Source organism: Dasypus novemcinctus, chromosome 11, assembly GCF_030445035.2.
Source record: "Dasypus novemcinctus isolate mDasNov1 chromosome 11, mDasNov1.1.hap2, whole genome shotgun sequence".
NCBI lineage: Eukaryota > Metazoa > Chordata > Mammalia > Cingulata > Dasypodidae > Dasypus > Dasypus novemcinctus.
In genome coordinates, this window is record NC_080683.1 from 25,444,824 (window position 1) to 25,467,939 (window position 23,116).

The 23,116-nt window shown below is 39.0% G+C and overlaps 1 protein-coding gene across 2 annotated transcripts in view; it reads left to right on the forward strand.

Annotated features, from left to right (window-relative positions):
- EFHC1 (EF-hand domain containing 1) overlaps nt 1-23,116 on the forward strand; it is a 65,507-nt gene that overhangs the window by 11,839 nt on the left and 30,552 nt on the right. For both annotated transcript variants that reach the window (XM_058306875.2, XM_004463776.4), the window contains exons 3-5: nt 7,816-8,103; nt 12,175-12,324; nt 13,468-13,660. In XM_058306875.2, the coding sequence (XP_058162858.1) occupies nt 7,855-8,103; nt 12,175-12,324; nt 13,468-13,660 (592 nt within the window). In that variant the 5' untranslated portion in view covers nt 7,816-7,854. The remainder of the gene's footprint in view (nt 1-7,815; nt 8,104-12,174; nt 12,325-13,467; nt 13,661-23,116) is intronic.

The following is a 23,116-nucleotide window of genomic DNA, read 5'->3' on the forward strand; positions in this document are numbered from 1 at the left end:
AAAAAAAAAAAAGGATGACTAGGCTTTTTATAATTGTGTGACATAAAAATACTTATTCAGCATTTCCGCTCCCAATCTTAAAGTAAATGCAAGTATTTCCATCTATATTGTGACATTCTGAGCACTGTTTAGGAGTTAGGAGACCTGGGTTCTAATTCTGGTTCTTTAGCTTTGTAACCTTGGAAAGTCATAATAGTTTCCTCATCTATAAAATCAGAAGGTTAGAGTACATGATAACTAAGATCCCATTTAGCTCTAAACTTCCATGAAAGGTGCATTTTTAAACACAGTATATAAATATTATATTTTTCCTATTTTTCTATTTAATTACACCGAAGTCCACCTGCGAAAGCTAATACTATCTTAACTACTAATGAACTTTCCAATATGAACTTCTTTCCTTGTCATATCTTTGTAGGAGGAGTATAGAATTCTTAATCCTGTTTTTCATAAGTAAATTGATAAGTGCCTTTTTTATTAACAATCAAATAAATAAATACTTTTTTTTTAGGGCCCAAGAGCTGGGGATCGAACCCAGGCACTCGACGTGAAAAGCCAGTGCTCAACCACTAAACCAAATCAGCTTCCCTGAGTTGGCTTTTTTATCTGTTTTGCTTGTTGTTGTTGTTTTTTGTTGTTGTTGTTTGTTTTTTCAGGAGGCGTCAGGAACTGAACCCAGGACCTTCCATGTGGAAGGTGGGCACTCAACTGCTTGAGTCACATCTGCTCCTAAGTACTTTATGGGTTAGATTATTCTTTACCTGCATCCTCACATATTGTTTTGGGTCTCTGTAACATGAATTACAAATGTTGAAAATATGTAGTTTTTGTTTTTTTTAAAAAAGATTTATTTATTTATTTATTTATTTCTCTCCCCTTTCTCCCCCGCACACCGGTTATCTGTTCTCTGTGTCTATTTGCTGCGTGTTCTTCTTTGTCCGCTTCTGTTGTTGTCAGCGGCACGGGAATCTGTGTTTCTTCTTGTTGCATCATCTTGTTGTGTCAGCTCTCCGTGTGTGTGGTGCCATTCCTGGGCAGGCTGCATTTTCTTTCGTGCTGGGCAGCTCTCCTTATGGGGTGCACTCCTTACGCGTGGGGCTCCCCTATTGGGGGCCACCCCTGTGTGGCACGGCACTCCTTGCGCGCATCAGCACGGGTGCATGGGCCAGCTCCACACGGGTCAAGGAGGCCCGGGGTTTGAGAAAATATGTAGTTTTAGTCATCTATGTAGATGACACACCAGAGGAAACCAAAGTGCTTTTTTTTAAAAAAAAAGATTTATTTTACTCATTTTCCCCATCCCCTCATTGTTTGCACTTGCTGTGTCTGTTCAGTTCATCATCCTTGTTTCTTTAGGGAAGGTACCAGGAACCAAACCCAGGACATCTGATATGGGAGGGAGGTGCCTAATCGCTTGAGCCACCTCTGTTCCCTGCTTTGTTGTATCTCTCATTGTATTTTTCTTCTTGTGTTTTTTGTTGTGTCATCTTGTTTTGTAAAGTTGCTGTACCTGCCCATTATGTCAGCTCGCTATCTTCTTTTAGGAGGCACCCCACTCCCTGCTTCCTTGTGTCTCATGTTTTTTTTTCTTGTGTCTCTTCCCATGTGGTAGGAGGGAGTGCAAATGCTTGAGCCAACATCCACTTCCCCCAATGTAATTTATTGGGCAAGCTGATACATGTTAAACTATCAGGGATGAGAGTACAAACAGGAAAAAAAAACAACTTTTAGGAGGTATTTTAACAGGTAATATTTTCACCACTTAAAGTTTATGTAAGACAACCAATTGGCATTTATCCAAAGAACTTGAGAATTTAGTGCTCCAGTTGAGTAGTCACTTTCCTAGATGAGTACCAATATAGCATACATGTATTATCAGCTACTGCTTTCCCCTACAAAATCCAAATGTCATTAAAAACCAATGTAAAACTGAGCTATTTCTGATTTCCAGTGGCAGAGATTGGTTTTGCCAGGCTTTGGTTTTCACGTAAATGGAATCATACCGTATGCATGCTTTTGTGTCTCGCCTCCTTTGCTCTACTTTGTGTTTGTGAGATCCACCCATGTTGTTGCGAGGCAATGTAGTTTGTTCATTTTCATTTATGTAGGAGTGGTTCTCAAACATTTTAGTCTCAGGACCCCTACAGTCAAGACCTTTTATTTTTGTGGATTATATCTATTAGTGCCTGCTGTATTAACTAAAGGGGTGCTGATGCAAAATACCAGAAATTGGTTGGCTTTTATAAAGGTTATTTATTTGGAGTAGGGGCTTACAGATACCAGGCCGTAAAGCATAAGTTACTTCCCTCACCAGAGTCTATTTTCACGTGTTGGAGCAAGATGGCTGCCGACAGCTACAAGGGTTCAGGCTTCTTGGGTTCCTCCCTTCCAGGGTCTTGCTTTTCTCTGGGTTCAAGGTTCCTTTCTTCCTGGGGCTGGCTTCTCTTTCCTCTGTGTGCTGACTTCCCGGAGCTCCAGCTTAAGGCTTCCACCTCAAACTCCAACATCAAAACTCCAACATCAAAAACCCTCAGCTCTATCCTTTGCCATGCCTTTTATCTCTGAGTCCCAACGCCCTAATGATGTGGCCCAGGCAAAGCTCTAATCATAACTTAATCATGCCCAGGTACAGACCAGATTACAAACATAATCCAATATCTATTTTTGGAATTCATAACCATATCAAACTGCTATACTTGCTGAATTAAAAATTAATACAGAAATATTTAAAATTCAAGCATATGCAAGCCACATATTCCATTATATAAGGGCAGTGATGTCATTACAAGTCATGTATCCTCTGGAAAACACTGTACCCCCATGAGAAGATGAGAGTAGAAAAGGCAAATAACTTCTTAAAATTATTATAAAAATAGTTTTGACCTTGAGATCCCTTGAAAGGGTTTTGGAGATCCCTATTCTGTAGGTCACATTTTGAGAACTCCTGCTGAATAGAATTTCCTGGTGAATATACCACAATTTATTTATTCACTTGGTGATGGATTAGGGTAGTTTCTAGTTTGGGCTGTTAGAGATAATGCTGCTTTAAAAAGTTTTTTTTAAGATTTATTTATTTATTTATTTCTCTCCTCCACTCCCCCACCCCGGTTGTCTGTTCTCTGTGTCTATTAGCGCGCTGGTCGTCTTTGTCCGCTTCTGTTGTTGTCAGCAGCACAGGAATCTGTGCTTCTTTCGGTTGCGTCATCCTGTTGCATCAGCTCTCCGTGTGTGTGGCGCCACTGGGCAGGCTCCACTTCCCTTCGTGCTGCGCAGCTCTCCCCACAGGGCGCACTCCCTGCGTGTGCGGCTCCCCTACATGGGGGACACCCCTGTGTGGCAGGGCACTCCTTGCACACATCAGCCCTGCACATGGGCCAGCCCCACACGGGTCAAGGAGGCCTGGGGTTTGAACCGCGGACCTCCCATGTGGTAGACGGACGCCCTAACCACTGGGCCAAGTCTGCCGCTCTAAAAAGTTTTGTTCACATGTTTTCACGCACATCTGTACACCTTTTGTTAGGAATACACCTATGAGAGGAAATGTAGGATGCAAATGGAACCATGTAAAATATTTTCAAAATTTCAAAATAAATTTCCAAAAATTTCTTTCTATACTTATCTTCCTCCTTCCCACTCACTACAGGAAGCAACTGTCTTCCTTTGCAAGGCAAACACCTCTCCTGATGCCCTTCAGTGCACACCCTTCCCCTCTAATGTCCTCTCTCCATTATACCTGCCTTTTCTTGCATCATTAGTTTCTTTCCCAGTCTTTTCTTTTAAATTTATTTCCCAGTCTTCTAATCCATGATCTACCATAATGATGAGAACAAGCCAACCCTTAATCCCATCACCTTCTCTCACTGTCCTCCTTCATCTCCTTCCCTTCACACCCCATTGCCTAAAAGTATTCCTGCCTACATATGCTTTTCAATAACTCTTATGTCATTTGGATTTTTAAAAAAACAATGCAGAAATATCTGGTTATTTGAACCCCTCTGCTCCCATTCTGAGGCCAAGTTTCAGTTGCCTTAGGCATTTTCATCTCATCCTCAAGTCTTTTTTTTTAAAAAAGATTTATTTTATTTATTTCTCTTCCCCTTCCTGCCCCTCCCCCCCACCCCTTGTCTGCTCATGTCCATTCCCCACGAGTTCTTCTGTGTCCCCTTGCATTCTTGGTGGCACCGGGAATCTGTGTCTCTTTTTGTTACGTCATCTTGCTGCATCAGCTCTCCGTGTGTGTGGTGCCACACCTGGGTGGACTGCGCCTTTTTCATGCTGGGCAACTCTCCTTGTGGGGTACACTCCTTGCGTGTGGGGCTCCCCTATGCAGGGGACACCGCTGTGTGGCATGGCATTCCTTGCGTGTGGCAGCACTGTGCGTGGGTCTAGGTTTGAACCCTGGACCTCCTATATATAGGTGAACGCTCTATCAGTTGAGCCGTATCCGCTTCCCTCGTCCTCAAGTCTTTGACAGCATAGCGTTTCGGAACATGGGTATGCTTCAGGACTAGTCCTTGACTCTTCTCAGGGCACTGACTCCTTTGGTGACCTCATGCAGACTCATGTGATGAGCTTGCTCCTGAATTCCAGATTGGTATATGCATTTGGCCTATTTGCCACTTCTTGAATGTCTGAGAAATCTCAAACTAAATGTGTCCAAAACTGAACTAATTCTTCCCACTTCCCCATCCAACCCCAACTCCACAAATGCTCTCCGTTGCAGTCTTCCCTTGTCAATTTGAAAGTAATTCCATCCTTCCAGTTACTCATGCCCCAAGTTTTGGAGTCATCCTTGACTATTCTTTTTCTCTCATATTTCTCATCCAATCCATCTTCAAAATTTAACCAGACTCCAATACTTCTGCCCCTTCTACTTCTACTCTGGTTTAAGCCACCATTGTTTGGTCTGGAGTATTTCAATAGCCTTCTGATTGGTTTCCCTGCTTCCCTCCTTGTCCCTACCCCAGCAGTCTTTTCTCAACACATTAACCAGAGTAATTCTTCTAAAAACACAAAACTGATCATGTCATATGCTTTACTGCACCTCCTAATGTTATATTTGAGAGCTGTTTTTCTCTTCATGTAAAGCTGTCTTCAAATCCTTGCCTCTTGTTTCCTCTGTGAGTTCTTTAAGAATTAACAGTCTTCTATGCAGGTGGGCCACAAAGCTGTTTCTCCAATATTGACTTCTTTCCCAAAACCCAGTCCTGAATTTCAAATTGCCACCTGGAATATCAATTTGAGCTGTCACTTAATTTCAGTAAATTTAAAATCGAGCTTGCCATCTGCCTGACTAAAATTATCTTCTGCCCCTTATGTTTCCATTTCTATGAGTCACCACTGTGCTCCAGCACTGTGTTCTCCTCGATGCCTCGTCTGGTTTCCATCCTCTGGCTTCCTCACTATCAGTGCAGTCAGCCTGCCTTTGTTTTTCCATTTCTGGTAGTTGAGGATTCCAGTTCTGGATTATTGCAGGGGCATTCAGCCTGATGGTCATGCCGAGCACCTCCCTCTTGTGCTATAGCCTGCGTACTGCTGCTGGATTTCTGCCCCCTGCTTCCCTGTTATCATTGCCAGGAATCCCCTCTACTTATCTAAATTCTTCCCACTCTGCAAATCTAATACTTCTGTATCCTCTGTTAAAACTTTCTGACAATTTTAGCCCACACAGGTCCCTTTGTGAAACCCTGCAGCACCTGTTATCTGAGAGGTAGTGTGTGGAGAGAACATTGGGCTATGAGTCTACAGACTGAGTTCAGTCCCATCTTTGCCCCTGACTACTTGCATGGCCTCAGGCAAACCATTTTACCACCCTGAGTCTCAGTTTCCGCATTTTAAAATAGGGGTTGAATTAGCTCATAGCTTCTGGCTTCAACATTTTGTGTATCTATAAATCTGTGGCTCAAATCCAGTCAATTTCATATATGAGTCACTGTGATCCTGTCCCCACTTTTTTTTTTTGGAGGTAGCAGGATTTGATCCCAGTACCTTGTACATGGGAAGCAGGCACTCACTCAACCACTTGAGCTATATCCACTCCCTGTGCCCCCACTTTGAATTCTTTGTAGTTGATTTAAAATGTTTCTTTAAAAGGTATATTTTGTCATTTGCTTTTACCATGTTATTTTTCTTCTCTAGACATTCCATTGCATTCATCCATTTCATCTTTTTATTATGAGTTTTAAGGCCTTCACTTCAGTATATTCATATTTCTCCTATACAATAGCCAGTTGTCTTCTGTTCTTCGACTTGTTTTTCCATATTTGAACACCATGCCATTTTTAGCAACAGCTCTCATATATATAGAATTATTATAGAATAATTATAATGTATGTAATTGAGCACAGTGAAGGTACCTACATGCCCTCTAAAAATTCTATAATGGGGAAGCTGCTGTGGCTCAATCAGTTGGGCTCCTGTCTAGCATATGGGAGGCCCTGGGTTCCCATCCCGGGGCCTCCTTGTGAAGGCAAGCTGGCCCGTGCACCATGGAGAGCTGACGGCCATGTGCTGTGGAGAGCTGACACAGCAAGATGACACAACAAAGGGAGACCAGCAGACACAGAGAAAACGTGCAACAAATGGACACAGAGAGCAGACAGCAAAAAACAAGCTGCAAGGGGGGGCGGGGAGGGAATAAATAAATAAATAAATCTTTTAAAAAATAAATAAATAGAAAATAAAAGTTCTATAATGGATTGATGATTTGAAATTCCTATAAAGTTGTAAGAATGAATGTATCATTAATATTCATTTACAAGGGACTCCTAAAGACATGGACTTGAGCCTTAGTTTTCATTCAGAAACCAAAAATCATAGTCTTGTCCAAATTTGTTACTCTTTCCAAAAGTTCTCAGTGGGATTGTTTACATGAAGGTGAAACTAGTAAATATCTTTAAGTCATCTCACCAAGGAACACACAGTAAATGGTCTACATACTGTTTGAGTATTTTGAGCAGAAATAAGCAAACTTTTTCTGTAAAGAACCAGATGATAAATATTTTAGGTTTTGTTGCAAATACTCTTCTCTGCTCTTGAAATATAAAAGTAGCTATTACCAAATAAGTGTGACTGTGTTCCAATAAAACTTTATTTGTGGGTACTGAAATTCATATTTTATGTAACTTTTGTGTGTCATGAGGTATTCGTTTGAATTTTCCAACTATTTAAAAAATGGGAAGCGGACTTGGCCTAGTGGTTAGGGCATCCGTGTACCACATGGGAGTCCGCGGTTCAAACCCCGGGCCTCCTTGATCTGTGTGGCGCTGACCCACCACAGTGCTGATGCACTCAAGGAGTGCCTGCCACTCAGGGATGTCCCCCATGTAGGGGAGCCCCATGCGCAAGGAGTGCGCCCCGTAAGGAGAGCCACCCAGCGCGAAAAAAAGTGCAGCCTGCCCAGGAATGGCGCCACACGCATGGAGAGCTGACACAACAAGATGACGCAACAAAAAGAAACACAGATTCCCATGCCGCTGACAACAACAGAAGCGGACAAAGAAGAACACACAGCAAACAGACACAGAGAACAGAAAACTGGGGTAGGGGGGAAGGGGTGAGAAATAAATAAAATAAATCTTTAAAAAAAAAATGTTAAAACTATTCTTAGTTCACAAGTCCTACAAAAACAGGTGGCAGGGTGGATTTGGCCTATGGACCATAGCTTGCCAACCGCTGATTAGAGGATGAAAATGAAGAATATTCAAATCCCCTTATGTAGTTGTCTCCTGTAGGAGGATACTTGATTTTTTTTGTTTTGTTTTGTTTTTTTGAAAACTAGTATATTACCATTTCTCCCTCCTTTGTGTGTTACAGGTGCTAAAATTTGATGCCTATTTCCAAGAAGATGTACCTATGTCAACTGAGGAACATTATAGAATCCGTCAAGTGAACATTTACTATTATCTGGAAGATGACAGTATGTCTATCATAGAGCCTATTGTAGAAAACTCCGGGATCCCTCAAGGCAAGTTAATCAAACGCCAGCGGCTAACCAAGAATGACCAGGGAGACCATTACCATTGGAAAGACCTAAATCTGGGAATAGATATCACAATTTATGGCAAAACTTTCCGCATTGTTGACTGCGACCGGTTCACACAGGTATTCTATATATTTTTAGAAGTTTTGGAGTCTGAGGCATTGTTCTAATTTACAGAGGGATATGTTTCATGAGTAGTAATTCTTAACAAGGGGTCTGTGGGCTTGAATTGAAATTCAAAAAAACATTTTTCTTGTGGGCACATGTTGGTGTGGGTGCGATATATTTATTAATAATACACAGTATAGTGTAGACTTAGTAAGGGGTCCGTGTTTTTCACCTGACTGTCAAAGGGGTCCATGGAACACAAAAGGTTAAGAACCCCTGTATTAGAATAATGAGAGATACTAATAATCTGTACTATATTAATTATTATGCAAGTTAACTTGGTATTTATGTGTGGGAGCATATATACATGACATCACTCTCTAGTGATAACATTTTTTTCAGAATGATATTGATACCCAACCATTCAAATAAAATAAACTCCCATCATAGCTGAATCATTTGATAAGAAATCAGAAAAAAAGAAGAAGAAAAAAAGAAATCAGTAAGTTCAAACGGAGAATAGGGAAGGGATGGAAGTACGGAAGAAACATTGGCCAATTTTAAATTTCTAAAGTACTCTGAAGTATTTTATACCATGAGACCTAATGCCAAATGCGATTAATTTTTACCATTCACTAGGATCCTATGAATTCATTTATTCATTTAATAATTTATTTAAATATTTATTGAGTGCCCCAGAACTGGTACTGTTCTAGGTGTGAAGGATAAAGATTTGCCCCTGTGAAGGTTGCATTTTGGTTGGAAGAAAGAAGCAATAAGCAAATAAGTAAATTTGTAATATGTTAAATGGTGATAAGAGCTATGGAAAAAACTAAAGCAAAGGAAAAGGGGATGGGAGTGGGGAGGTGCTTTTTATAAAGGGGGTCAGAGAAGGCCTCACTGATAAGAGTTGAACAGAGACCAGAAGGAGGTGGAGGAAGGGGCCATGGCATTAGTGCCACCCAAAAGCAATAGAGGTAAACAGTTTAGGAGGTAGAGGTGCTAAACCATCTTTTATTGTCCCCTTCAGACATGTTTTGTTCTCTTTTTATATCTATTATTTATTATTTATTTTACTTTATTTTATTTACATGCACTCCATATATACCCAAAATACACTTTCTTCTCCCTCTCGTCCTTTCCCTGGTAACCTCTAATCTACTTTCTGTCTCTGCAGATTTGCTATTTCTAGACATCTCTTAGATAGCATACAGTATTTGACCTTCTGTGTCTTACTTATTTCACCGAGCATAACGTTTTCTAAGTTCTTCCATGTTGCAATATGTCTCAGTACATCGTTCTTTTTTTTTTTTTTGATATTTATTTCTCTCCCTATCTCCCCCCCGCCCCAGTTGTCTGTTCTCTGTGTCTGTTTGCTGCGTGTTCTTTGTCTGCTTCTGTTGTTGTCAGCGGCATGGGAATCTGTGTCTCTTTTTGTTTCGTCATCTTGTTGTGTTAGCTCTCTGTGTGTGCGGTGCCATTCCTGGGCAGGCTACACTTTCTTTCGCGCTGGGTGGCTCTCCATATGGGGCGCACTCCTTGCGTGTGGGGCTCCCCTGCGCGAGGACACCCCTTTGTGGCACGGCACTCCTTGCGCGCATCAGCACTGCATGTGGGCCAGCTCCACATGGGTCAAGGAGGCTCTGGGTTTGAACCGCAGACCTCCCGTGTGGTAGACGGACGCCCTAACCACTGGGCCAAGTCCGCTTCTCACATGGTTCTTTTTTACAGCCAAATAATATTCCATTGTGGATCTGTCACTTTTTAGATGCCTTAGGTCATATTTATCAGAGGCAGTTTCAGAGTTATTGCACCAACAATGGGAAATTATGAAATGTTATATAAATTTAAGGTATTGCAATTGTGTGTCTTTATGGAAAAATTTAATTTTTGCAAGTTGATCAATGAGCAATTGATCTAAGTCAGTTATTTTAATCACTGATATTTGACTAGAGCTGTGTATTTAAGGCACTGGTGATTAGACTGAATTACATTTTCTCTAGTTGATCTGCTGTGTTGAAAGTTGGCTCCTATGACAGTTTAAAATTTATGCACATAGTAATCTCATCAAATTTAGTGTTTTTCTTTAGGACTGGACCTATGAGAGGGTAGGGAAGATCACTTGTTGATGGTGTGATTTGAAGCAGGAATTACCTTTACTCAAATATATCACCATCCCTCCTTACCCTTTCCTCACTATTCCAAATAAATGTTTAGTCCTACAGATGGGATTAACTGAACACATTAACAAAATAAAGGTCCAAAAATCTAGAATTATCTTTAATAAAGTATTATTGCCAGTATAGCAGCTATGAATCCTACTGCACAAATGTAGGTATGCACAAAATATTGTTTTGTTTTTTTGAAGATGACGTAAAACCTCCTTGAGCCTCAACCCAACTGGGCTGATGTTTCTAATCACCCCCAGCTTTGCCAAAGATTCCAGTTCCTAAGAACAACTAGGAAGCAGTGACATTCCCTGATCTAAAAGGATAAGACAGACAGGAGCTCTTCTGTGGACTGTTGTCCAGAGACCTAGGGTACCTCCCTGCTACTTTGGTGCTTGGTAAGATCTGGACCTGGGAAATGCCTGAGACTGCCTGCTCCTGATACTGGTTTCTTGTGTGTTCTAAGGACTGCCTCAGAGACATCCACAGAGAGCCTATTTTCCAGTCTAGAGAATTTCCCTCTTCTTGCCCTCAAAGGCATTCCCTTCTCTCTCCTCTCCTCCTGGGATACTTGAGAATTATCTCTTAATAGAGTTAAGGCTTTTCTAAAAGACAGGAAGAAGAGTCAGCTTCAGGTAGCTTCTACATTCCTGCCTAAATCCCTAAAGTAAGGTAACAAAGGACCTGGTAATCTGGTAATCTGTCTGAAGCAACAAAAGGGAGTAACACATCCCTTAATACCTCGGGCAGTAATCCACCTACACTAATCTTTCTTTCCTTTTTCTGTTTCCTTTTCTTTTTTAGGAGGCTCAGGGACTAAACCCAGGACCTCCCATGTAGGAAGCAGGTGCTCAACCACTTGAGCCACATCCACTCCCTACATTAATCATTTTATTGTTATTCATTATCTCCTGTTGAGCAGTTTTAATAGAATAAGATCATAATATTTTTATATTAAAAGAATATTAGAAACTGCCTAACTACTGAGATTACAAGCTAGTTAGCAGCCGAATTGATACTAGAACCAAATATACTGACCCTGATGTGTTCTATATATGTTCTATTGAACTGTCTAAAAGCAATCCTATTAATTCCCCAAAGAGACCCAGACTTCAGATTAATTTCCAGTTCCAGAATGTAAATAGATACCGTGAAATTGTACTTTTCTTTTCTGATGATCAAACAAGGTAGAGGTTATTTTGGTGCTTTTAAGAGGAAATGTCAAGTTGTAATATAAAAATACATAGTGACTGTGAAAATAATATATTCATTTATAATTAGCAAAATAAAATTCAAGTTCATGTCAAATTCAGATGCTTACCTTAATTTTTTTTTTTTTTTTTTTTGGTGAGATGTGAGTACTTAATATGTTTTTCCTAAATTGCCAAAATGTTTTATGGTCTAAAATAACCAGTGGATAGTGCTTCTCCAAGCCCCTCTTTTTTGGGGGTGTAGGGATACTTAATCATATACTTATTTTAAGTAAGTTGGAAAGTTGAGAATATGATTTCGGCATAACTCCTCCGTTAGGCAGCTTGCCCATACCTACCATTGTTTTGAAACTAATGTAAGCAATCCTAGGATGTACTCTGTTCTTTGACACCTAACTAAATTTTATTGATCTGAATTCATATTTGGAACCAATAACCTTACCAAAATAGGTCTCCCTGACTACCTCAGTATATTGCTTAGTACTTTTATAATATAAAGTAATTAAGGTAATTATCAATTATCTGCATTATAGAATTGGGTCAATTGGAGGTTTAGTACTGTTAACACATGCTCAAGCTGCAAACTAAAAGTTAACTTGGGCAATAGTGTAAAAGTTATGGTTACACTTATTTTTTATATCATTAGATTAATTAGTTGTTCTAAGAAGCCAAGAAAGATGACCATTATTTATTTTGAATTATTTAGGTATTTTTGGAAAGTCAAGGAATTGAATTAAATCCCCCAGAGAAGATGGCTCTTGATCCTTACACTGAACTCCGGAAACAGCCTCTTCGTAAGTATGTCACCCCATCGGACTTTGATCAACTCAAGCAATTTCTCACCTTTGACAAACAAGTAAGTGACCTTGGCACCTAAGTAGGTTTATTCATTTCCAAATGTGACACATGTATTTATTGGCAAGTTGTTTTGGTCGATGTGTATTTCAAAACATTACATCGACAATTTAGCCGTTTGGATATAATGCTACCTTTCTGATTTCCTCTAGGTTTTGAGGTTTAGAAAATCTAAGTTTTAGATTAGAGATCCAGAGAAAATTGGGGCATTATGGTTTGTGAGTTCCACCAAACTTTAAAATCCTAAAAAATTCCCCAACCGCATGTGCTACATGTTTTGTATTTCCGATTGACCATTTCTGTCCCCAAAACGTGACCTAATCTCATAGAATCCTTTGGGAAATCTTAAACGAATTATTGGGAAATTTCATAGCTGTTGAATATATGTTTCTTATATTAAAATATCAATTTCATAGGAACTCCATTGCAGATAATTCCTTGTTAAACTTTATATTAATGTTTGAGTGCAGAATGTTCCTGGGTATCTTCCAACTCTGGCGTAACTTTCCTGTTTTCTCCTGTGGGCTAATGAATGTAGGCAGATTTGAGTCTTTTTCTCTCTGTACTAAAGAAAAAGACAAAAGGGAGAGCACTGCCTTTTTGTCAGTAATCTTCTTCTTTCAAAAATTTAACTCTTTTTAGTTCTGAAAATTTTTCCTTCCAGCTATTTGGCCTTATAAAGATTTTCTTTATGTCAGTCATACATCTGTTATTCCTTTGAATTTAAAGATTATGTTGTTGATACCATCAGCATGGATGTGTGTTGATGGGATCCTTCCATGTTAATTGTATATCAACCTCTCATGTGTACCTTTATTAATACATATAAACCACTATAAAAAGGACCCACTGTCCTTTTAATTCAGCTTCTCTTTTACTGACTAGTATTATGGATCAAAGTGAACTCATCTTTCTCTGCACAAACTTTTATTTAATTATTTCCAGCTGCCAACATTTGGTAAACAATTTCAGATGTTATTTTAGTGTCTTTGATGAATTTTTCTTTTTCCAATTCACTGTCTAAGATTGCTTCACAGCCTTTTCAGCTAATCTTTTCATCATTGTCTTTTATATAAATGCCAAAATAGCTGAACTCTATACCTGAAGGATTCTTACTTAAAGCACTGCTTTGGATCTCTCAAAGGTTCTTCGATTCTATGCAATCTGGGATGATACAGACAGTATGTTTGGTGAATGTCGGAGCTATATCATTCATTACTATCTTGCGGATGACACTGTGGAAATTCGGGAGGTCCATGAACGTAACGATGGACGAGATCCTTTTCCACTCCTGATGAACCGCCAGCGCATGCCCAAAGTTTTGGTGGAGAATGCAAGTATGTTTGCTTCCATGCATCCTCTGTTGGGTGGGACGTCTTTGGGCTCCCGAAGGAGCTGCTTAATCAGTCTGCTCATTCCCATCACACTAGGGAGGCTGTCTACCTGTGGTCTCCTAGGTGCTCAGAAGATGACTTTCCCGGAACTTTCCTCTTTTACTTGCCCCTTGGCCAGGCATGCCTCTGAGACAGTCCAGTGGAGAAGACCAATGCCCAGTTCAAGGAAACAAAACCTTGAATGCATTTAAATGCATTGGGAGATGCATTTAAAGGGCGATGGGGGAAGGCTTTTGAGTTGAAGCAATTTAATATCAGATTTTTTATGTGTATTTAAAACAGTCTCACTTTCATTCAAGGATATGGATTAGGATTTCCTTATGTGCTTTCCTGACTTTGCTTCTTGCCTCAACTGCTTTCTAGACAAGAAGTGTGATAACTTGAGATTGGAAAAGTCACGTCTGTGATTCATAGAGGTGGAGCCCTGTTGTGATAACCTCTGCTCATTCGTTCCTAGTTTAAATAACCTAGTGGGTTGGAGAATGAGAATGCAAAAAAATGCAGCTGACACCTACCATCCACCAGTATTTCCCTGGGATAAGTAGGCTTACATTAGCTATTGATTTAATAGTTAAAGAATTTTCTCTTACAAAAATATCATTTTGATCATATGTAATGACATCTCTCATGCTTAGGGGCCTGACAGAATTCTAAACACTTTCATTGAATTTTCTTCTTTTTACTGTATTTTTGGGAAATAGGAGATAAGAAATTCCAGATATTGAGAAAGAGATTCATCTAGATTAGAAGTTATAAACAAATTGGCAGTCTGCAGGCTAAATTCAACCCACCCACATGTGTTGTTTGGCCTGCACAGTGTTTGTTTGTTTGTTTTTTTAAAGCAGTTATTTGTGAGCAAGGAGTTAGAGGTTTTCATCAATGGGAGTGTAGATTCACAAAATATGGTGAAGATACAACTTAATTAATGGCAGTAGTTAGGAGCAATAAACAAGACATACCCAGAAAACGAATGAATCTTAAAAACATAGTGCTGGGAATGGATGTGGCTCAAGCAGTTGAATGCCTGCCTCCCACATGGGAGGTCCTGGGTTTGGTTCCTGGTGCCTCCAAGAAAGAAACAAAAACAAACAACAAGGCTACAAATGAAAAAAACCAACTCAAGGGAGCTGATATGGCTCTGTGGCTCACTGGTTAAGTACTGGCCTACCACTACAAGGTCTCGGGTTCAATCCCTGGGGCCTGGTACCTCAAAAAACAAAACAAACAAAAAACCACATAGTGCTGTGGGGGGAGGGGGTTTGGAGTAAAACGAGATATATAACGTTATAATGTAGTACCATTTACATAACTTAAAATACGTGCACACAGGGAAGTGGACTTGGCCCAGTGGTTAGGGCATCCATCTACCACATGGGAGGTCCACGGTTCAAACCCTGGGCCTCCTTGATGCATAGTGCTGATGTGCACAAGGAGTGCCGTGCCATGCAAGGGTGTCCCCGCGTAGGGGAGCCCATGCGCAAGGAGTGCGCCCAGTAAGGAGAGCCACCCAGCTCGAAAGACAGTTCAGCCTGCCCAGGAATGGCGCCACACGCATGGAGAGCTGACACAACAAGATGACACAACAAAAAGAAACACAGATTCCCGTGCCGCTGACAACAACAGAAGCGGACAAAGAAGAACACGCAGCAAATAGACACAGAGAACAGACAACTGGGGTGGGGGGGAAGGGGAGAGAAATAAATAAATAAATCTTAAAAAAAATACATGCACACAAAACATAGTACACTTAGTACTCATATAATCAAATGAAAAGCTGCACATTGAAATGGTTACATGTGAGAGAGAGGACAGTGAGAGTGGGAAAAGAGCATTGTATAATTGTATTACAACCTATAGGAGATACACACACACACATTATTTTAAGGAATTGGTTCATACAGTTGGCAAGTTGGAAATCTGTAGGGCAATTTAGCAGGCTGCAAACTCCAGCCAGAGTTGATGTAGTCTTGAAGAATTTTTCCTTCTATGAGAAACCTCAGTTTTTGCTCTCAAAGCCTTTTTTTTTTTTTTGGAAAGTTATGCATTTGCATATTTATTTATTTATTTTTTAGAAACCATCATTTTTAAATAAATCAATATGTTTACATAATTATGACTGTGTAAAGTCTTACCAATAGCAAAAGTGGGTACCATAATTACATTTATCTTGTATACTTTTTGGCTTCTTCATTTTAAATGCCTCTTCATTTCCTTAGTTTTCTGTCTACCTGGCCAGGTTTTCCCATCTGCTTCATTTTTTAAAAATTTAGTTTAATTTTTTAATTACATATTTTTAAAGTTAATAGATCACACAAAATGTTACATTAAAAAACTTAAGAGGTTCCCATATAACCCACTTCCCACCCTTCCACCCCCATCAATTTTTTTAATTATATTTTTTGAAGATACATACATCACAAAAAATGTTACATTAAAAAAATATGAGGTTCCCATATATCCCCAACCCCCCTCACCCCACTCCTCCTACATCAACAACCTCTTTCATCATTGTGGCACATTCATTGCGTTTGGTGAATACATTTTGGAGCACCATTGCACAACATGGATAATAGTTTACATTGTAGTTTATACTCTCCCCCAGTCCATTCATGGGTTATGGCAGGATATATAATGTCCAGCATCTGTCCCTACAATATAATTTAGGACAACTCCAGTCCCGAAAATGCCCCACATCACATCTCTTCTTCCCTCTTCCTGCCCAGCAACTACCGTGGCCACTTTCTCCCTGTCAATGATACAATTTCTTCTATTACTAGTCACAGTAGTTCCATAGTAGAATATCAGTAAGTCCACTCTAATCCATATTTTATTCCTCCATCCTGTGGATCCTGGGATGATGATGTCCCCTCCAGCTCTATACTGAGAGGGGGCTTAGATTCCATATGGATGATGGAATTCTCCTGCTTGCAGTTGTAGGCACTCTCAGTTCCCTGGTATTGGAGTTGACCATCCTCACCTCCCTGTTAGCTGACCTGGGTAACTGATTGGATGAGAAGCCCACCCACATTATCAAGAGAATCTCCTTCCTAAAATTCAACTGATTGTAGATGTTTAACCACATATACAAAATACCTCTGCAGCAACACCTAGATTAGAGTTTGATCAAATAACTGGGTACCATATATTGCCTGGCCAAGTTAACTCAAAGAATGATTACAGAGGTAAAAGGGAGTAGAAATTGTCATCAATTTTAAAATTAGAAGAGTTCACATTGAAAAATCGAGGTTTCTGAGTTCTCTTGAGAAATGAAAAATAACTGCTAACATGCTTTATATTACTATTCAGTCTCAGCAACAACTGATCTGTGCCCTAAATCATAATAATCCAGCTGCTTCCTACTGTTATTCTTAGACTCAACTCCCTTTATTATCCTCCTAGAGTTCTATGACATGGGGACTAATGTACTAATTTTGGCTTTACAGATGCTTAAAGGAGCCTGAAATTCCTGCCATCTAGAGCTAACAAATTAGATTTACAGTATAGTCAAAGAAAGAATGGGAATGTATTCATGGTGGCATGGGAAGAGTGTCACTGAAACTGAATCCCTTGAAATCTCAGATTCCAGATCTGTCTCTATCTTACCAATGTGACCCCCCATGTTTAAAATTTTCAGTATGTAACCAATCCTTTTCTATAACTTCTGAATTTTTAGCTTTCACCAAAGGTGTAGGGAGAGGCAGCCTGGTGAATAGGTAAAGTCCTTTTCAGAAGTATGAAACCTATTTTTTTGTGAAAGTTATTTTTTGTCATGAGGTAGCAGGACAGAAAAGGCTGAGGTCCCACCAGCTGAATAATTCCTTAAACTGGAATGGTGGTGTCAAAGGAGTATCATCTAATTGACTCTTGAAGGCATTTATCCAATGAATGGTTTGTATTAAATTCAATTAAATAAGAGTTAAATATATGCTATGGAAATCATTTCATGTGCTAAGTGCTATGGAAGATAAAATGAAAATGTAACTCCCACACCTAGAATCTCTGACCCTCCAGCACTTCTGGTGTCACTGGGGAGACAAGTCATATGTTTTTCAGATTACCTGTTTATATAATTAGTTATGTCACGTAGAGAGAGCTCAGAAGAAGAGAAATATGGGCTAGAGAGACTAAGAAGACTTTGTGGAATAGCTGGGATTGGGCCCAGATTTGGAAAGGCAGAAAATGAAGGAAAAGAACACTTAGAGAGAAGAACAAGAGTAAGGGACCAGAATTAGGAATAAGTATGGCATGTTTGGGGGGTCCAAGAGAAGACCTGTGTGGCTAGGCAGAGAGTTTGTGTTGAACAGTAACTGGAAATTGCAGGAGTGTCTTTTCAAAAGTTCTCTGTGCCAGAGCCTTCTTTTAAGTAGTTAAGATGAATCAAAATAATATTTTTAGGATGAATGGAGTTAAAATATCAGGACCTCCAGAAGTTCTTTCTCTGTGGTGTATAATTGTAGGTTACCAATATGTGGTAACTAATGTCAAAGGAGGATTCTGGCCTTCAGCTTATATATATTTTTTCAGCTTTTGATCTTAGGGTACTAGGTTCTGAAAATCTAAATATATTAGTTATCCTTTACATTGGCTCTCATAGTTTGAACTTGCCTTTCAAATGACTCCAAAATCAGCTCTCAGTTGGACATTCAGTGTTCCAGAAAGTTGAATGTTTTTCCTCACTCTTTAGGCATCCTTACTGACTTATTCAAACATTCGAACAATACTTACTGAGCATCCATTATATATGAAGGAAGCTCCATGCTAGGCCCAGAGAATCCAATACTAGATATAAGCCTGTATCTCAAAGGCTTTTACAATCTAGTGAGTAATGCATATCAATAAGTGTATAATTGCAATATAGTGTGACAGTGCTACAACTGGAAAGAATATCAGTGGTTCTGCATCCCAGAATTACCTGTAAAAATATAGATCCTAAAACTTCCATTTCCAGTAATATGATAGAATAGATATTTATAGAAATCCCTCCTAATATGGCATAATTTAAAATGCTGGTTCATTGTATGTATGTATATATAGTTCATTTGTTTTGCTTGTTGTTTGTTTTTGGGTTTTTTTCTAGGAGGCACTGGGAACTGAACCCAGGCCCTTCCATGTGGGAGGAGAGTGCTCAACTGCTTAAACCACGTCTGGTCCCAATATATATATATATTTTATCCTTTTCTTTTTTAACTGGCATATTGGAGTTGGTAAAGTGAGGAGATTCTGCGGAGGCTAGAAGTGACAAGAAATTACCAATCCATAAAGAAAATTAAATACTAGAGTTGGAGTTTTTACAAAACTGCACGGGAAGGACAGGAGACAAAGCTACAGGAATAAGGGGTAAAGGTCATGGATTCCCATAAAGGTGGGATATCAGAAGGGTAACTCTCAGTGAGTGAACTAGGAATAAACGCCTCTGCAGAGGTAAACGAGGGATGCTTGCCTCTTTGGACCTTGGTTTTTGAGCAAGCAGGAGAAATGAAGTCTCCCTAAAATTCCCACAAGCCTATACTTTCATACATTTGGGGTTAGAATTTACCTCTCTTATGTGTCTCCATAATGCCAAACTGAAAATGAGAAGTTGTTCTTGTCTTAATAATGCCCACGGGTACCCATCAAAAGCAATGCAGAACCACTTTGAAATAACTGCTTTATATTTTTGTAATCTGCAGATAATTATCAAACTTTGTTGGTAGCTTTAACTTTCCTTTCTCCCACGTTTTCCCCCTTTTTAAAAATAAAATTATTGTAGTAAAATATATGTAACACAAGTTTTGCCATGTTAACCTATTTTTTTTATTTTTCAAAGGAGGTACTGGGGATTGACCCCAGGATCCATACATGGGAAACAGGCGCTCAACCACTGAACTATATCTGCTCCCCCATTTTAACAATTTTTTAAAAAATTTATTTCTCTCCCCTTCCCCCCCCCCAACCCCAGTTGTCTGTTCTCTGTGTCTATTTGCTGCGTCTTCTTTGTCCGCTTCTGTTGTTGTCAGCAGCACAGGAATCTGTGTTTCTTTTTGTTGCATCATCTTGCTGTGTCAGTTCTCTGTGTGGGCGGCGCCATTCTTAGGCAGGCTGCACTTTCTTTCGGCTGAACGGCTCTCCTTACGGTCCCACTTCTTGCGCGTGGGGCTCCCCTACGCAGGGGACACCCCTTCGTGGCATGGCAGGGCACTCCTTGCGCACATCAGCACTGCGCATGGGCCAGCTGAACATGGGTCAAGGAGGCCCAGAGTTTGAACCGTGGACCTGCCATGTGGTAGACGGATGCCCTAACCACTGGGCCAAGTCCGCCGCCCCATTTTAACAATTTTCATGTGAACAATTTAGTGGCATTACTCACATTCACAAAGTTATGCAACTATCATATTATCTAGTTCCAAAACTTTCTTATCATCTCAAACAGAAATGCTGTACCTGTTAAGCAATAACTCCCCATTCTCACCTTCCCCCAGGCTCCAATAACCTCTAATCTACTTTCTGTCTCTATGAATGTGCCTATTCTAGGTATTTCATATTAGTGAAATCATGCAATATTTGTCCTTTCATGGAAAGAATTGCTTTGTAAATCCAGGCCTCAAAGCATTCCTACAATAAAAACACACCTTAAATGCAAAGAATTTCCACATGTTTAGAACCATGAGTTTCTCCAAAAATCACTATAAAATAATAACAATAGTAATTCCAGTGAGCTAGTCAGAAGAAACAACTACATACAGACTTGAAAAAGAATGAAGATATTTGAATTATAGACAATATAAAATAATATGTCTAATATGTTTTTAGAGTAAAAATATGGCAAAGGAATTTGAGATTATCAAAATTGATTAATCAGATTTGGGAAAGAACCAGAGAATTTCTAAAAATAATAAACATAAGCATTGAAATGAGAAAGGCAATGGATAGATAAAATAGCAGATTAACCACAGCTGAAGAGAGGTTGATGACCTGGAAGATAATCCAAAGGAATTACCAAGGTGGCAGAACAGAAACATTAAGAGATGAAAAAATAAAAGAAGTTCCAAATATTTGGAGAACAGAAAGATAAGGCCAAACATAAGTCTAATTAGAATTGCATTTAGAGAAACTAATGAAGGGAAAAGTAATATTCAAAGAGAAAATGGCTAATAACTTCCCAGAATTTATAAAATACACTAATCTTGGATTTTGGATGCATCATGAACCTCAAGCAGGATAAAACCAACACCTAGACATATCCTAAGCAAATTTAAGAACACCAGAGACTAAACAACTTAAAAGCAGCCAGAAAAAAAAAAAAAGTTAGCAACACAGAATTTCAATTAGAATGGCAGCTAATTTCTCAGAAGAAATAGAGATCTAGTGATTTAGAGAGAGATTTTAACACCCATAACTCAATAATTGATAGAACAAGTACACAGGGAATCAGCAAAGATATAGAAGAACAATTATAAACAACTTGATCTAATTGATAATTATACAACACTCCAGCCAACAAAAGCCTAATATAGTTTTTTTTCTTAGTGCACAGGGATCATTTACCAAGGAGGACCATATTCTGGACCATCAAACAAATTTCAACTAATTTAAAAGAATTCAGATAAGTCATCCAAACTATGTTCTCTGACCATGATATAATTAAATTAGAAATCACTAACAAAAAAATATTTCGAAAATCCCCAGATATTCAGAAACCAAATGACATAGTTCTTAATAACACATGGGTCAAAGAAGATATCAAAAGGAAAATTAGAAATTATTTTGAACTGGATGAAAATTAGAACACAACATATTAAAATTTGTAGATGCAGCTAAAGCAATATTTAGTGGGAAATTTATAGCTGCAAATATATAGAAAAGATGAAAGGTTTCCAAGCAGTGACTCAGGTTTCCACCTTAAGAAACTAGAAAAATAAGATCAAATTTGTTTACGACCTTTCACAAAAGAAACTCCAGACCTAGATGGCTTCACTGGTGAATAAACTCTGGAAAATTATTAGCCATTTTCTTTATATCTAAGAAAGAAATAATACCAATTCTTCACAACTCTCCCAGATAATTGAAGAGGATGTCAGATTATTCTGATACCCAACCCAGAAATTACAGATAAAAGAAAATTCTAGATCAGTATCCCTCGTGAACATCAATACAGAAATCCTTTAAAAATTTTTAGCAAATTCAATCCAACAATGTATAAAAATAATAATATAGTCTGGCCAATTGAGTTTATCCCAAAAATACAAGGTTGGTTCAACATTTGAAAATGGTTCAGTGTAATTCATTATATTAACAGACAAAAAAGAGAAAACAACATATGATCATCTATTACATTCAGAAAATGCATTTGACAACATCCTACACCCATTCATGATTTTAAAAAAAATAAAACTTGTAGCAAACTAGGAATAGAGAAAGATATGGGATTAGGCATTAGACACTGGGAGAAGATGCTTTTAAGATGCACAACTGGGAAAATAACCAGCCCCTTCCCTGACATGATTAAGGACTGGGGTTCAAGTTTTTATAGACAATCAAGCTCTTATGGACAATATAGTGGAATCTTAGCCTCCTTCCCTGTTTTCCCATCTTAGAAAATTACCAATGAGGAGAATACCAGCCTATTTGTCATCCTACCCAGTGATTAGGATTCACTGGGTTCCTGCCATAAGGTTCATGCCTTATGGTTGCAGGTATACAATGTGCCATTCCGCCAGAACTTTTGTTTTATAGTTTTCATAGAAACTAAGCTGCAGGGAATCAATTTTAAACATTTCAACTCTTAGTTCTCATAAAATAGTATGACAAAATTGGAGTTATTTCAAGAATTCAAGGTTGATTCTGCATTTGAAAATCTATTGATTGACCACATAAATTGATTACTGTAATTATCTCACTGCCTGCCCTGTCCCCTGCACCTATGATTAGGTCAGACATTCCTAATAGTGATCACTGTTGAAATGAAATTATTTTTGTGTAATTGTTTGTTTAGTGTCTGTCTCCCCTTACAGAATGTTATCTCCATGAAGGCAGGAATTGTATCTTTATTGTTCATTGTTGTAATCTTAGTATTTAGCAGTGTACCTGGTGCCTGGTATATGTGGTCTCTGATAATTTGTTGGATGACTGAATAAATGGGTAAAGGGTTGAACAAAAGGACATGGATCCCTCCTAGGACTAAAGCTCTCTATATCTAGAGTAATGATTTCTTACCAGCATTAATTCTGCTAAGGTTAGTTGGAGTGATAGTTCAAACTGAACATGGGAGAAAGACTTTATAAAAACCATCTAGGATATTATTTATGTGTCCTGTCAACAGTTGAAATACATAGCCTTATATTCTGGTGGGAATATAAGGGAGTTCCAGAACCTTGAGCAAAGCAAAAGACTGTATTCCCTCAGGTAATCAAGAATGCCCGT